The sequence below is a fragment of the Anomaloglossus baeobatrachus genome, chromosome 12 (assembly GCF_048569485.1).
Source record: "Anomaloglossus baeobatrachus isolate aAnoBae1 chromosome 12, aAnoBae1.hap1, whole genome shotgun sequence".
NCBI classification, from domain to species: Eukaryota; Metazoa; Chordata; class Amphibia; order Anura; family Aromobatidae; genus Anomaloglossus; species Anomaloglossus baeobatrachus.
Genome location: NC_134364.1, coordinates 111,968,081 through 111,983,234, shown reverse-complemented (window position 1 = coordinate 111,983,234; position 15,154 = coordinate 111,968,081). Strand labels below are relative to the sequence as shown.

At 45.1% G+C, this 15,154-nt stretch overlaps 1 protein-coding gene across 34 annotated transcripts in view; it reads left to right on the top strand.

The window, feature by feature from the left end:
* Positions 1-15,154, top strand: part of GPHN (gephyrin) — a 360,949-nt gene that overhangs the window by 208,631 nt on the left and 137,164 nt on the right. For 20 of the 34 annotated variants that reach the window (XM_075330398.1, XM_075330414.1, XM_075330412.1 and 17 more), the window contains exons 8-10: positions 3,351-3,446; positions 8,359-8,448; positions 14,895-14,987. The exons of 10 other annotated variants lie outside the window; for them this stretch is intronic. In XM_075330398.1, coding sequence (XP_075186513.1) covers positions 3,351-3,446; positions 8,359-8,448; positions 14,895-14,987 — 279 coding nt within the window. The remainder of the gene's footprint in view (positions 1-3,350; positions 3,447-8,358; positions 8,449-14,894; positions 14,988-15,154) is intronic. 4 more of the 34 variants (XM_075330419.1, XM_075330403.1, XM_075330396.1 and 1 more) reach the window with 3 other exon arrangements.

Here is a 15,154-nt window from a genome sequence, read left to right as displayed (position 1 = left end):
ATCCAAAAGCGGTGCTAGATCGTGCAGATGATCCCTTATGATGAGAGACATAACAATAACGACCGCTAGTCACAAATTAAATTTAGGTAGGTCCAGAAGGAAGCAAAATTTAGATCTTTTGCTTACTCTCTAAAAATAACAGATAGAAACCAGGGGGTCCTCTATGAATCAACGGGGCCCCGAGCGGGTCTTCAGAGGATGCCAAGTCCGTTTATCTATTTGGTTTGTTCTAAACAGAACAATTGGAAAGCTTAAACAAACACATTAATGTAGTCTCAGAGGTGGGGTCAAGTGGTCAGGCTTGTTTACCTTGAAGAGGACCTGTGACCAGGTTAAAAAGGACTAGTTTTTGCTCTTATTTTATTCTCGTTTCTCCCCTGAATATTCCTGTTTTTTCTTTTTTAAAATCTGCCATACGGTTCCAGAGATATGGGCCTTTTAATATGACACTATAATTAATTTGATATTTACATAGGCGTGGCTCACAGGGTAATTATGCGGAGGAGCTTAAAGACACGCCCTCGAGGATCCTGTGAGCCGCACCCTTTGTTATAGACTATTAAAATTAGCACTAAATTAATAGTTGTGACAAACTACCACTAGGTGTCACCAGAAGCAACTAGTGACGGGGAAGTCAAACAAACTGGAGGTCAGGGGCCAGAAGGTAACGTATGGAACACAGGGATGAAACAATGTCGAGGTCAGAGCAGAAGCCAGGAAGTCACGTAAGGTACACTGGGGGGAAGCGGCGCCAAGATCAGGGTACAAGCCGAAGATCAGGAGCTCACGTATGGAACATGGGGATGAAGCAAAGCTGAGGTCAGAAGCCAGGAAGTCACGTAAGGTAAACTGTGGGGAAGAGGTGCCTAGATCATTGTACAAGCCAAAGGTCAGAAGTCAGGAAGTCACGAAAGGTACACTGGAGGAAAAGGGAGCCGTGGTCGTTGTACAAGCTGGAGGTCAGAAGTCAGGAAGTCACAAAGATAAACTGGGGAAAAGTTGAGCCAAGGTCAGGGTACAAGATGGAGGTCAGGATCCAGGGAACAACATCAGAGTCAGGGACACTGGAGGAGAGGGGTAACAACAGGTCTGGGGTAGGAGGACAAGATGAAAGCACAAACGTGAGCCAGAGCACTTATTACAGACAGGAACTACGACTGGTGGCGTTTCTGGTGAGATTGCTTGCTAATGAAGCAGAGCAGTTACCCGAAATGAGGCGCCTGGAGAGAGGCTTCTCCGAACACCAACGCAGGAACCGAGGACAGGAACCACCCGTCCACCGGCGCAATATACAAAACAGAACACCGACTCTGCTGGAGAGCAGAGCACCATGGATCAGAACCATGCACATATGTCTAGAACCATATGGCGGAATTTCAAAAAGAAAAGAGTGGATTACTCAGATGATAAGCGCCTAGATGCTGATGTTTTCTGTATCTGGCGTTATTTTCCTTCCTGAGCTTTTTCACTCCCCCTCTTCTTTTTATGTAAATTTAGTCTTGGTAACCAAGGGGGTGGGATCCTCATGAAGATGCTCCTCGAGAAGCGTCCTTACACCAATCGGTTATCAAGATCAAATTGTTGGAGGGTCATTCAGTTGTTTTAACCTCCAGAGAGGTAAACAGTGTAGTAGCTGGAACAGCATGGCTCTGTACTCCAATTGAAGTCATTGTGTGCTGAGCTGTGTTACCCAGGAATGGACTCTAGACCGTGTATAGAGCTGTGCTGTTTCGGCTTCTTATATTGTTTAACTCTTGGACCCCACTTATGTTTTTTTGTTGTTTTTTTTTTTTCTTCACTATCCAAATTAACAAAACTCTGCCTCATATTCTGCTAACAATTCCAGTTGGGTACAGATCACTTTTCAATAATCAACTCTTTATTAGGATTACAATGAAAGTTAACACTTCAATATACTGTAGCTAAAACAGAATCCATGATGGTCAAAGCTCACCTTCTCCACCTTCATGCACATTGACCTTTTTACAGGTCAGAAAACACATCTAAAACCACATAGAAGTAAAGTATTAATGTCCAGGCTATTGTTTCGTTTCCTACAGTCCATTTAGCTGCTGTAAAGAGGTGTTTTGGGATTTGGATTCGTTCCACTCCATTTCTGCTCTAAAAACTCATCAAAAATCTCTGTGCACATAGCCCATGGATTCACACTGAGTCTGTTCGCTTAGTTTTCAGAGAGGAAAGTCCACATTTTTAAGGAATTTTTATTTTGAGGAGGATTTTGGAAAGTTTCCGCTACAAAAATTGAGCAGATATGCAAATTGCCTAAGGGTATGTGCTCACTGAGACTTCTTGCGCAGTTTCCAGACCAGAAACTGAGTGGACGCTCCCAAGTGTCGAGAATTTGGAGAGTTTTTGCTCAGTTTTTGCTCCAAAAACTCCTTGAAAAACTTTGCGTGAATTTAGCCAGTTTCTGCTCCGCAAACTCTGCAAAAAAATAGTGCGCACATAGTCTTAAGGTGGTGTCACACACAGCGACGGCGACAACGACGTCGCTGCTAAGTCATCATTTTCTGTGACGTAGCAGCGACGTCCCGTGTGTGACATCCAGCAGCGACCTGGCCCCTGCTGTGAGGTCGCCGCTCGTTGCTGAATGTCCTGCTTCATTTTTTGGTCGTCGCTCTCCCGCTGAGAAGCACACATCGCTGTGTGTGACAGCGAGAGAGCGACGAACTGAAGCGAGAAGGGAGCCAGCTTCTGGCAGCCTGCGGTAAGCTGTAACCAAGGTAAACATTGGGTAACCAAGCAAAGTACTTCGCTGGTTACCCGATATTTACCTTAGTTACTAGCGTCCGCCGCTCTCAGGCTGCCAGTGCCGGCTCCCTGCACACGTAGCCAGAGTTCACATCGGGTAAATAAGCAAAGGTTTGCTTATTAACCCGATGTGTACTCTGGCTAGGAGTGCAGGGAGCCAGAGCTAAGCGGTGTGCGCTGGTAGCCAAGGTAAATATCGGGTAACCAGCGAAGCATTTTGCTTGGCTACCCGATATTTACCTTAGTTACCAAGCGCAGCATCGCTTCCATGCGTCGCTGGGGGCTGGTCACTGGTGAGATCTACCTGTTTGACAGCTCACCAGCGACCATGTAACGACGTAGCAGTGATCCTGATAAGGTCAGGTCGTCAGTCGTGATCGCTGCTGCGTCGCTACGTGTGACCCTAGCTTTAGAGGTGCAAAAAAAATAGCGCTGCCCTCCTTTTTCTGACTTTTTTGAGAATTTTAGGCTTACAGTGTCCTCTTTTGGAAATTTTGTGTCTCTGATGTAGTTTTCTGCATGTGCTGCTCTGTCCTTTTTGTGATCACCTACCATATTCATTGTGTGTTGTTCATCAGACTCATCCATCCATCCGACCCTTCCGCCATTCTAAAGTTCACAAGATCCCAGAACACAGTTGTTCCCACCATTCTTCCATCAATGCATCAGAAATGGTAAGAATCTATATCTACACAATGCTATATATCTATGTATCTAAGAATGCGATAGACTTTCCATAATGAAATGTGTTTTTAGAGCTTTATTCCAACTCTGCTTGTCTGGGGAAGCGCATTCCAGAGAGCTGGTGCAGCACGAGAGAAGTCAACACAGGAGTGGGAGTTTTGGGTTATGGAAGATGTAAAAGCCCACATTAGACTAACGCCGGCTAGTCTAATGTGTATGGGTGCTTTCCCACTGTCCCCCAGATACTTGATGTTTGGGGACAGAAGGATTCTGTGCCAATCCTTTTTTGTTCTCTAAGGCTAAGTTCACACATCCTGTGTTTTCAATCCGTCAGGTCCGTCAGCAACGGATCAGTCATTTTCAAGATGTCAACTGATGCAACTGATGTGTTTTTCACAGGATTCCTTTCACAGGAATCCTGTGAAAAAACTGATCAGTTGCGTCCGTTACATCCGCTGTGCATCCGTTTTTTGACGGATCAGTCATGATCCGTTTGTGTTTGGGACAGCCCAGTGGGCGTGCCAAACATGCTGGGCATGCTCAGTAGAGCATGGCGGAATCCAGCGCTGGATTCCGTCGTAAGACGGATTACGACGGAATCCAGCACCATAGACATACATTGCAAGTGTGGCGGATGGCGACGGATTCCTGCGCGGCGCGTTAATTTTGACGGGCCGAAAAACGTTACATTCTGCGTTGCTCCCCGTTCGGCGGTCAGTCAAAAACGACGGACCGCGACGCAGCGGATGCAACGCAGGGTCATCAGTCGCAATCCGTCGCTAATATAAGTCTATGGGGAAATACAGGATTCCTGCAAAATATTTTGCAGGATACCGTAATTCCCCAAGGCGACGGATTGTGACTGATGCAAAACACAGGATGTGTGAACTTAGCCTAAGAGAAAAGCCACCAATAGCTGTAAGCAAATCAAAAAAAGCCTCTGTTAAGAGTCTCGACACGGAAAATAGGCAGATATCCCTCCGGGAAGAACCTAGCCAAGGAGTGTCTCTTTTTAGGAGACCAGCATAACCACCATATTAAGTGGCCCTTTTAGTCAATATCCAGCTCTTGATGAGTTTAAAAATATGACAAGGGAAATACCAAGGCCAGGTATCCATCCACAGACAGCTGTATCGGGGTGTTGCCCCTCATCAGTGTGGAGTCGGATTCTGGCCAGGTGGGAGCAATGCCTAGTAGACCAACAAGACAAAACAATCACTGATCTCGGGGAGACCAGCCAGAGAATACACTGCCGGCAGCCAGTGAGGGTGCTCAACACAGTGAAATCCTAGGTACATTGCCCCTCATCAGTGTGGAGTAGGATTCTGGCTTGGGGATAGCAATGCCTAGTAGACCAACAAGACAAAACAAGAGGTGTATGGAAGAGTCAGGAGATCAGGCCGAACCACCACAGCTTGCATAAAGTGTATGGGGGGACCTTAGAGAGCATGGGTAGGCTGGTTGATGTAGATGTTGGAAGGAGCATTGCTGGGGATTCTATAGTGGATGAGAAACTGCGGTGGTGGAGGCATCGGTGCAACTGCTGGACTGTGAGCCTGGCTGCTGCATTAACAATAGATTGGAGAGGGGAGACTGAATGAGTTAGTCCGCTTTCACACATCAGTTTTTCGGCATCAGGCACAATCCGGTGTAAAAACTGATGCAACGGATCAGGCGAAAAAACGGATCAGTATTTTTTCCATCAGTTTTTTCAGTTTTTGGACGGATCCGTTGTGCTACTGAGCATGCTCAGTCGAGAAAAACAGAATCAGTCGCTGTAATGCATTGTATGGCACATTACGAAGGATCCAGCTCCCATAGGCTTTCAATGTACATGACGCCGGATGGTGCTGAATCCGGTGCGGTCCGTTTTTTTGCCGCTGCCAAAAAACGTTGCATGCTGCGTCCTTTTTCGGCAGCTGGACGCATAAATTACGCCGGATCCGATCACGACGGATGCAACGCAAGGGCATCAGGCACAATCCAGCGCTAATACAATTCAATGAGGAAAAAAACGGATCCAGCTTTATCCGTTTTTGACCGGATTGTGCCTGATGGCAAAAAACTGATGTACGAAAGCAGCCTTACCGTCATCACGAGACTGAATGGGGTCAACAAGAACCGTTATTGCTTTTTCCAAACTGATGAGGGGGATGCTTTAAAAATACAGGTGACAAGAGTGGGCAAGTGATTGGATACAACAAATGGCTTTTTTTTCCTGTGCATTATATTTCTAGTTTCACCCATTTTTCAGTTATTCCCACTTTTCTTTTGTTTATATCTCGTTGCCTTGAAGACCAGACCTCTGTTGGTGGCTAAACAGGTCCATTGTTAAGGCCGTTTTACACGCAGCGACATCGCTAGCGATTGCATCCGCCCCCGTCGTTCGTGCGTCACGGGCAAATCACTGCCCGTGGTGCACAATATCTGTAGTGCGCGTCACACTATACTTACCTTCCTAACGACGTCCCTGTGGGCGGCGAACAATCTTTTTTTTTTTAAGGGGGCGGTTCGTGCAGCGTGACAGCAACGTCACACAGCGGGCCACCAATAGAAGCGGAGGGGCGGAGAGCAGCCGCATTCACATCACTCCCACCTCGTTGCCGGAGGACACAGGTACGGTGTTGTTCGTCGTTCCCGGGGTGTCACACGTAGCGATGTGTGCTGCCTCAGGAACGACGAACAACCTGCGTCCAGCACCAGCAACGATATTTGGGAACGGAACGACGTATCAATGATTAACGATAATTGCCGTTCTTCGGATCGTTAGCGGTCCCTCGTAGGTGCCACACGCAACGACGTCATTAACGAGGCCAGGTGTGCGTCACGAATTCCGTGACCCCAGCGATATCTCGTTAGCGATGTCATTGCGTGTAACGGGGCCCTTAGTCTTTTTATCTGTTTGCTTCTAATCCCTGCTAGCTTCAGCACAATGCTCACAAATTAGACCGTAGCAGTGGTCTGTCGCCTAGGCAACCAGCTGTAAACAAAAGAACGGCTGCACATTTTTAGAAGCAGTAAGGCTGCTTTCACACTACGTTTTTTAGCATGCGTCATAAACGTTTTTTTGCTGCAAAAGCGGATCCTGTTTTTGCAGAGAAAAACGCATGCAAACGCATGTGTTATTTTGCAGGATCCTGTCACTTGAAGTTTATGGGCGGGCATTGGAGTCATGTGATCGGGAGTGAGGGGAACTGAACGTGAGACTGGGAGCCAGCATCTGACAGCTGCGGAGGCTCGTAACCAAGGTAAACATCGGGTAACTTGCTTGGATACCCGATATTTACCTTGGTTACGAGCGTCTGCAGCTGCTAGGAGCCGGGCTTCATGCACACGTAACCAAGGTAAACATCGGGTAACTTGCTTGGATACCCAATATTTACCTTGGTTACGAGCGTCTGCAGCTGCTAGGAGCTGGGCTCCCTGCACATGTAACCAAGGTAAACATCGGGTAACTTGCTTTGATACCCGATATTTACCTTGGTTACGAGCGTCTGCAGCTGCTAGGAGCCGGGCTCCCTGCACATGTAACCAAGGTAAACATTGGGCAACTTGCTTGGATACCCGATATTTACCTTGGTTACGAGCGTCTACAGCTGCTAGGAGCCAGGCTCCCTGCACATGTAACCAAGGTAAACATCGGGTATCCAAGCAAGTTACCTGATGTTTACCTTGGTTACGAGCCACCACAGCTCTCAGGCAGGGGAGAGAGGGAGGGGAAGAGAGGGACTGATCACGCGAGGCTGGTTTCTGGGCATGCTCAGTAGAGCAAGCAGGATCCTGTCTATCGGCATGCCAGCGTTCACATGCGTTTGCATGCAGTATAGTCAGGATCCAGCAATTTGCAGTATTTGGACGCAGCTCAAAAACGCTACAAGTAGCGTTTTTGAAAAAAGTTAAAGAACTGCAAGTCGCTGGATCCTCACTATAACGCACGCAAACGCATGTTGACGCGAGTCCATTGCAAATGCATTAAAATGAAAACGCATTTGCACTGGATCCGTTTTTGCATTAAAAAAAACGTTCAGGACGCATGTTAACAAAACGTAGTGTGAAAGCCGCCTAAATTAAAAAAGTGCTTGTTTTTACCAGCTATATCCAGCAATATCAGACTATGAGGACGGGAAATACCTTTTTAAAAAAAAACAAATCTATCAAATTATAGCACAAAGTAACTGAATGCATAGTTATTCTCACTGCAACAGGCAGCACAGACTAGTGTTTTTCATTCGTATATTCAGTATTGATCCAGTACTATGATACTGATGAGCTATCTTTAAGATGGGTCATCAGTATCAAATCAGTTGTGTCCCGCACCTCTTAAAGTGCAGACCATAAACAGTGTACATAGCCGTCACAGGACATCTCTGTACATTCTTGATACTTCAGATCAGCATAGGTGCTGATCTGCAGTACCTGGGGTGGCCACTGGACAGTGGATGGCGCTGTAGAGTGCCATTCCATACACTTTTAGCAGCTACACCCTAGCAAAACTGACTGGTAAGGGTGCAGATGCTCGAAGAATAGGCTATCAATGTCATACTGGGGCACACCACACTCCTACCTCTAAGCCTCCTGCATGCTGGGGGTGCTGCACCCCTGATTGACAGTTGGGACCAGCGGCATGGTTGCCTTTCTGTTCAGAGTTGTGCGCTCACCCCAGCATTGTCTCTGCAGCAGGAGCAGTGTCAAGGTGCTGGAGCTAGCTGGCAATCTTCAAAATGGCATTTGCAATCTGTATTGAAGGAGATTTCCATACAAATTGTCCCTTGCTGCTTCATTTAAGGCTATGCATTCACATACACATTTCATCCTTGTTTTTTTTTCCCCTGTGAGATTCACATTTATTTCTGTGTTTTGTGATCATGGACAACCCTCCGTTCATTGTGTGTTATTCATTAGACCCGCCCAAGCACTACTCATCAAGATAAGGGTCACCGGATCCTAGAACACACTTGTTCCCATCATGCTTCCATCAGTGCCGCAGCAATGGTAAGAGTCACTCATCATCCAGCGGGGGTTGGCTTCCTTATGGCAAATTCTCTCTCCTATAGAAGGAAGACGTCTCTATTGCCACCTGCAAGTACCTGCCTGTAGGTGGAAGTAGAAAGACGTTTTGCTCCTTAGTAATGAGAAACTACATTCGATATACACTGACGAACGAAAGGGTAACAAAGTTTTGAACTTTTGACTTTCAGGCTCCATATCTCATCATCCTCTACAGCTTTGAGCATGAGACAACCCCTATTTAATAGACAATCATCTTGGCTATCTCATACATAAATTTTGACTTTGATTCTTGTCATGTCACTGCATTGTTACCGATTTGCTCCTAAAAATCGGAATTTGTGTATTTTGTAAATCCACCTTTGGCTTTCACCCCTCCTGAATTCTTCTGGGCTCTCGATCAGATTCCAGCATGTCTTGACCGAAATCTGATCCCAGGTCTCTTCTTCATGTTCCCAGTGTTGGTGTATACTGGTCACTCTATTAGGGATGTATACAGCTTCTTCAGAAACTCTACCCACAAGTGTTGGATTGGGTTGAGGTCTGGGGACTGTGGGGACAATCCAGTGCCTCTACTTCATTGTCATTGAACCATTTTTTGCCAATCTCGCCATGTGCTGTTCTACTGGAACACTATGTCGTCCTTTTCATACCCATAGTACTCGAGGGTATGAAGTAACTTGTCTTGTAAGATCCTCACATATAGCTCAGCATTGAGACCCCCATCCATCCTGGACAAGTATCTAACTGAAGTAACTTGTCTTGTAGGATCCTCACATAGCTCAGCATTGAGACCCCCATCCATCCAGGTCAAGTATCCAACTGAAGTAACTTGTCTTGTAGGGTCCACACATATAGCTCAGCATTGAGACCCCCATCCATCCAGGTCAAGTTTCCAACTGAAGTAGCTTGTCTTGTAGGATCCACACATATAGCTCAGCATTGAGACTTCCATCCATCCTGGTCAAGTATCTAACTGAAGTAACTTGTCTTGTAGGATCCTCACATAGCTCAGCATTGAGACTTCCATCCATCCTGGTCAAGTATCTAACTGAAGTAACTTGTCTTGTAGGATCCTCACATAGCTCAGCATTGAGACCCCCATCCATCCAGGTCAAGTATCCAACTGAAGTAACTTGTCTTGTAGGGTCCACACATATAGCTCAGCATTGAGACCCCCATCCATCCAGGTCAAGTTTCCAACTGAAGTAGCTTGTCTTGTAGGATCCACACATATAGCTCAGCATTGAGACTTCCATCCATCCTGGTCAAGTATCTAACTGAAGTAACTTGTCTTGTAGGATCCTCACATAGCTCAGCATTGAGACCCCCATCCATCCTGGTCAAGTATCTAACTGAAGTAACTTGTCTTGTAGGATCCTCACATAGCTCAGCATTGAGACCCCCATCCATCCAGGTCAAGTATCCAACTGAAGTAACTTGTCTTGTAGGGTCCACACATATAGCTCAGCATTGAGACCCCCATCCATCCAGGTCAAGTTTCCAACTGAAGTAGCTTGTCTTGTAGGATCCACACATATAGCTCAGCATTGAGACTTCCATCCATCCTGGTCAAGTATCTAACTGAAGTAACTTGTCTTGTAGGATCCTCACATAGCTCAGCATTGAGACCCCCATCCATCCTGGTCAAGTATCTAACTGAAGTAACTTCTCTTGTAGGATACACACATATAGCTCAGCATTGAGACCCCCATCCATCCAGGTCAAGTATCTAACTGAAGTAACTTGTCTTGTAGGATCCACACATATAGCTCAGCATTGAGACCCCCATCCATCCTGGTCAAGTATCTAACTGAAGTAACTTGTCTTGTAGGATCCTCACATTGCTCAGCATTGAGACCCCCATCCATCCAGGTCAAGTATCTAACTGAAGTAACTTGTCTTGTAGGATCCACACATAGCTCAGCATTGAGACCCCCATCCATCCAGGTCAAGTATCTAACTGAAGTAACTTGTCTTGTAGGATCCTCACATAGCTCAGCATTGAGACCCCCATCCATCCAGGTCAAGTATCTAACTGAAGTAACTTGTCTTGTAGGATCCTCACATAGCTCAGCATTGAGACCCCCATCCATCCAGGTCAAGTATCTAACTGAAGTAACTTGTCTTGTAGGATCCACACATATAGCTCAGCATTGAGACCCCCATCCATCCTGGTCAAGTATCTTACTGAAGTAACTTGTCTTGTAGGATCCTCACATAGCTCAGCATTGAGACCCCCATCCATCCAGGTCAAGTATCCAACTGAAGTAACTTGTCTTGTAGGATCCTCACATAGCTCAGCATTGAGACCCCCATCCATCCAGGTCAAGTATCCAACTGAAGTAACTTGTCTTGTAGGATCCACACATATAGCTCAGCATTGAGACCCCCGTCCATCCTGGTCAAGTATCTTACTGAAGTAACTTGTCTTGTAGGATCCTCACATAGCTCAGCATTGAGACCCCCATCCATCCAGGTCACGTATCCAATGTCTCTGGCATTGAAACAACCTCATATCAGGCTTCCTCCACTGAACTTGACAGTTCCTTCAGTTTCTCGATCAGTTAGCTTCTTCCCCTTGTTTCTTCAAGACACATTTGGCCCCGTCAGAGCAGTCTATTGACTTTCATCTCATCGCTCCCAATCACCCGTTTCCAGTCTTCTACTGTCCACTTTTCCTATTTTTTTTCCAAACTCGAGCCTATGCTTCTTATGATGAAATTGAAGTTGAGGCTTTTCCACCTTTTTTTGGGCCACCATTCCAGACTTGTGTAACGTGTGTCACTCGGTGTTTGCATGGACGTCTGTGATGTCACTATTATGAAGCATACGAGCTGCCTCCACTGTCGTGTTTGTCACTCCAGAACTCATAGGCCTTGTGATTAGTCAATTTGTTGACTCCGATATTTTGCCTGGACGTTACCTTTTTGCTTTTGAATGGATGAACAGACTTCATTTTTTGTTCTTCCATTTGTCGTGGCCGCACACATGATGCAATTTTCTTTACTGAGAGACTGCTATCGATGAGCTGGAGGATGATGCTGTTTGTCTTTCCTTGGGAAATCTTCTTCATGGCTGCTCTTTGATTCAAACCAGTGACCTTCACTTGGGAAACAACCTAATAACACACTGAGCTATTAGGGAACATGAGAACAGGTTGTAATTTATTTACAGGATGAAAAAGATTTTTCCACCTCCAGAAGCAAAACAGTAACAATGCAGTGACATGACAAGAATTTGCATAACTAATCATGTGCTAAATTGCTGCAAGTTACATTTACATATGAGATAGCCAAGATGATGGTCTATAAAATGAAGGAAGTCTCATGCTCAAAGCTGTAGAGGATGGTGAGATATGGAGCCTGAAAGTCAAAAGTCCAAAATATCGTTACCCTTTTGCTCGTCAATATATATATATTATATATTCTTGCTTTGGAGTTCAACAGCGGCCATATTTTGCTCGTATTTTACTCCCACTGTTTATCTAAGTAATCCGTTTTTATTGTTTCTAGATCCTCCAAACAATTCCAGAGATATAGGCTTTTTTTCTTTATTTAGTGCTAGTTTTATAGTCTTATCCAAGGGGGCGTGGCTGACATTAAATTTATGCAGAGCAGACTAAAGACACGCCCCAGAGGATCCTGTAAGCCACGCCTCTTTTAAAAAATAGTGCACAAAAAAAAGCTCTTAACTCTGAATCTGTATGGTGGAATAAAAATGCAGGCAAGCAGTGGGAACAAAATAAAAACTGTCCGCTTTTGATCTGGTGACAGGTTCTCTTTAACTTCTTGGGCTGACTTTGAAAAAATATTCTGGAGCATTTATTTTTTTAGATTTCTGCATTGTGCTATTCCTCTAAAATTCCTCCTGCAAATGCATGAAAATATTGATAATTAGTCATTATTAGACTGTGATTTCAAAGAGGAATAACAGAAGAACAGTTCAACATAGAAAAAGTCACCTAGAATCATACAGTGTGCCACAAAAGTGAGTACACCCCTCACATTTTTGTAAATATTTTATTATATAATTTCATGGGACAGCACTGAAGATCTAGATAAATAAATGTAGCTCCGGCACACCTTAGAGAATAAAATGCAGAAGGTCTTGGGTGGTGCTGAATAAATTTTTATTAACTAAGAAATAAAGTCTGTCCCAACGTTTCGGTCACACTGGACCTTTTTCAAGGGATCTATCAGACTAGAGTATTGCAGAAAATAAATATGCACCTTTTTTTTTTTTTTATATATATAAATGATAAATGACAATGCACAGTGTCAGTGCGTAGCTTGTAGAAGGCTGCTTTCACACATCCGGCTTGAGCTCTGCGGCTCAATCCGGCTGTGCAAGCTATACAACGGATGCGGTGAAAACACCGCATCCTTTGCATACGTTTTTCCCATGCGGCCCGTCCGGTTTTTGCCGCTTGCGGCATGCTACTGAGCATGCGCAGTGGCAAAAACCGCATGCGGCGGCCCGTCCGGTTTTTGCCGCATCCGGCCGCCATAGGCATGCATTGAAAAATGCGCCACATCGGCCGAATGCGCCGCGATGCGGGTTTTTTTGCCGCACGAAAAAACGTGCTAGGCAACGTTCCATCCGGCCGCCGCATCGGCTAAATCTGCCGCATGCGGCAAAAACCGCAACCGGGAGCAAAAAAAAACCGGTTGCGATTTTCCTGCAAAGTGCCGGAGTGTGCCGTATTGCAGAAACCGGAGGTGTGAAAGCAGCCTAACAGGGGAAATGCGTCCTCTAAATAACTCAACACACAGCCATTAATGTCTAAACCGCTGGCAACAAAAGTGAGTACACCCCCAAGTGAAAATGGGAAAATTGTGTTCAAAATGTCTATTTTGTGTGGCCGTCATTATTTTACAGCACGGCCTTAACTATCTGGAGCATGGAGGTCACTAGAGTTTCACAGGAGCTGCTGGATCCTCTTCCATCCTCTGATGACATCCCGGGACTGGTGGATGTTAGAGACTTTGTGCTCCTCCCCCTTTCCGTTTGAGGAGGCCCCACAGATGGTCAATAGTGTTTAGGTCTGGAGACTCTTGGCCAGTCCAGCACCTTTACCCTCAGTTTCTATATAACGGTAGTGGTGGTCTTGGAGGTGTATTTGGAGTCATTGTGTTGGAATACAAAGGAAGGGGATCCGGCTCTGCTACAATATGTCATAGTATATGTTAGCATTCATGGTTCCCTCAATGAACTGGAGCTACCCACAGCCAGCAGCATTCGTGTAGCCCCAAACCACGACCCTCCACCACCATGCTTGACTGTAGGCAGTACACACTTGTCTTTGTCCTCCTCATTTGGAGCCACCACACCCACTTGACACAATCCAGAACAAATAAGTTTATCATGGTCTCCTCAGACCACAGGATGGTCCCAGTAATCCATGTCATTAGTCTGTTGTCTTCAGCAAATTCTTGTGCATCATCTGTAGAAGAGGCTTCCTTCTGGGACGACATCCATACAGACCAATATGAGGCATTGTGCGGCGTATGATCTGAGTACTGACAGGCAGGCCCCACCCTTGTAACCTCTGCAGCAATCCTTGCAGCTCTTTTGTTTCAGCAGCTTAGACATTAATGGCTGTGTGTTGCGTTATTTAGAGGACACCAAATTTACAGTTATACAAGCTGCGCACTGATTACTTTACATTGTATCCAAGGGTCAGATCCTCAGTGTTGTCCCATGAAAAGATATTAAAATATTTACAAAAATGTGAGGGGTGTACTCACTTTTGTGAAATACTATAATTTCTCAAAGTTAGCATTTTATTGTTGCTCCGAAAAAAAAAAATGCTTAAAACAATATGGTGGAATCACTTTTTCCCCCTCATCCTCTCCATCTCTCGAGCTTCAACTTCTTAAAGGGATTGTCCACCTGTGGGGACATTTTTATATTCTGAAATACATTGAATTTGGGAACAAACAAAAAAAAAAAAGTTAGAAATGGTTTTCATGAAAGATTTTGCACCATTTTCCTTCTATCGCCCCTGTGTTGCACTGTCTATTGCTGACTGCAGAATGAGTTAACTGGGAATCCATCAGTGAGCTCCGATTATGACCACTGGCAATATCAAATTTAATTGCGGTAAAACAAAGCGCTAGTAAAAGCAAACGGTCCAAAATTGTTCATGATACCTGATTACAAAATTTTTTTTAGCTGTGAATACAAAAAAATAATAGGTTCCCAGAGGTGGACAACCCCTTTAATGCTGCTGGTCAAGGGTAGATGCTATATAAGGTGACTACAATTTATTGCCCTTCTCTGGTCCCTGAATCACCAAGTGTCTCATCACATTCTTATTTTATTGAATTCGGACCATGTGCATGCTTTGTATTATTTTCCTCGTTATGTTCTGTTCGATGCTTCCCTGTCATGCTCACTTGCATAGTTCATTGTATGTTGTCTGTTAGATTCATCCTCCCTGCACCAACCTTGCTGAAATCATGGCAAAAGGTTCTCCCGTCCCGGGCACCCATCAATCTACGGCCAATGCAGAGGACCTGGTAAGAGCAACTCGCGGTCCCTGTAGGGACACTAAATCTAACTGCTACTAACTACCAGATTAAATATTAACTTCTATATATGTATGTATGTGTGTGTATATAGACTGATATCTTAGTATACATAATATATATCAGGCTTTTAAGTTACTGTATATACAGGGACTATT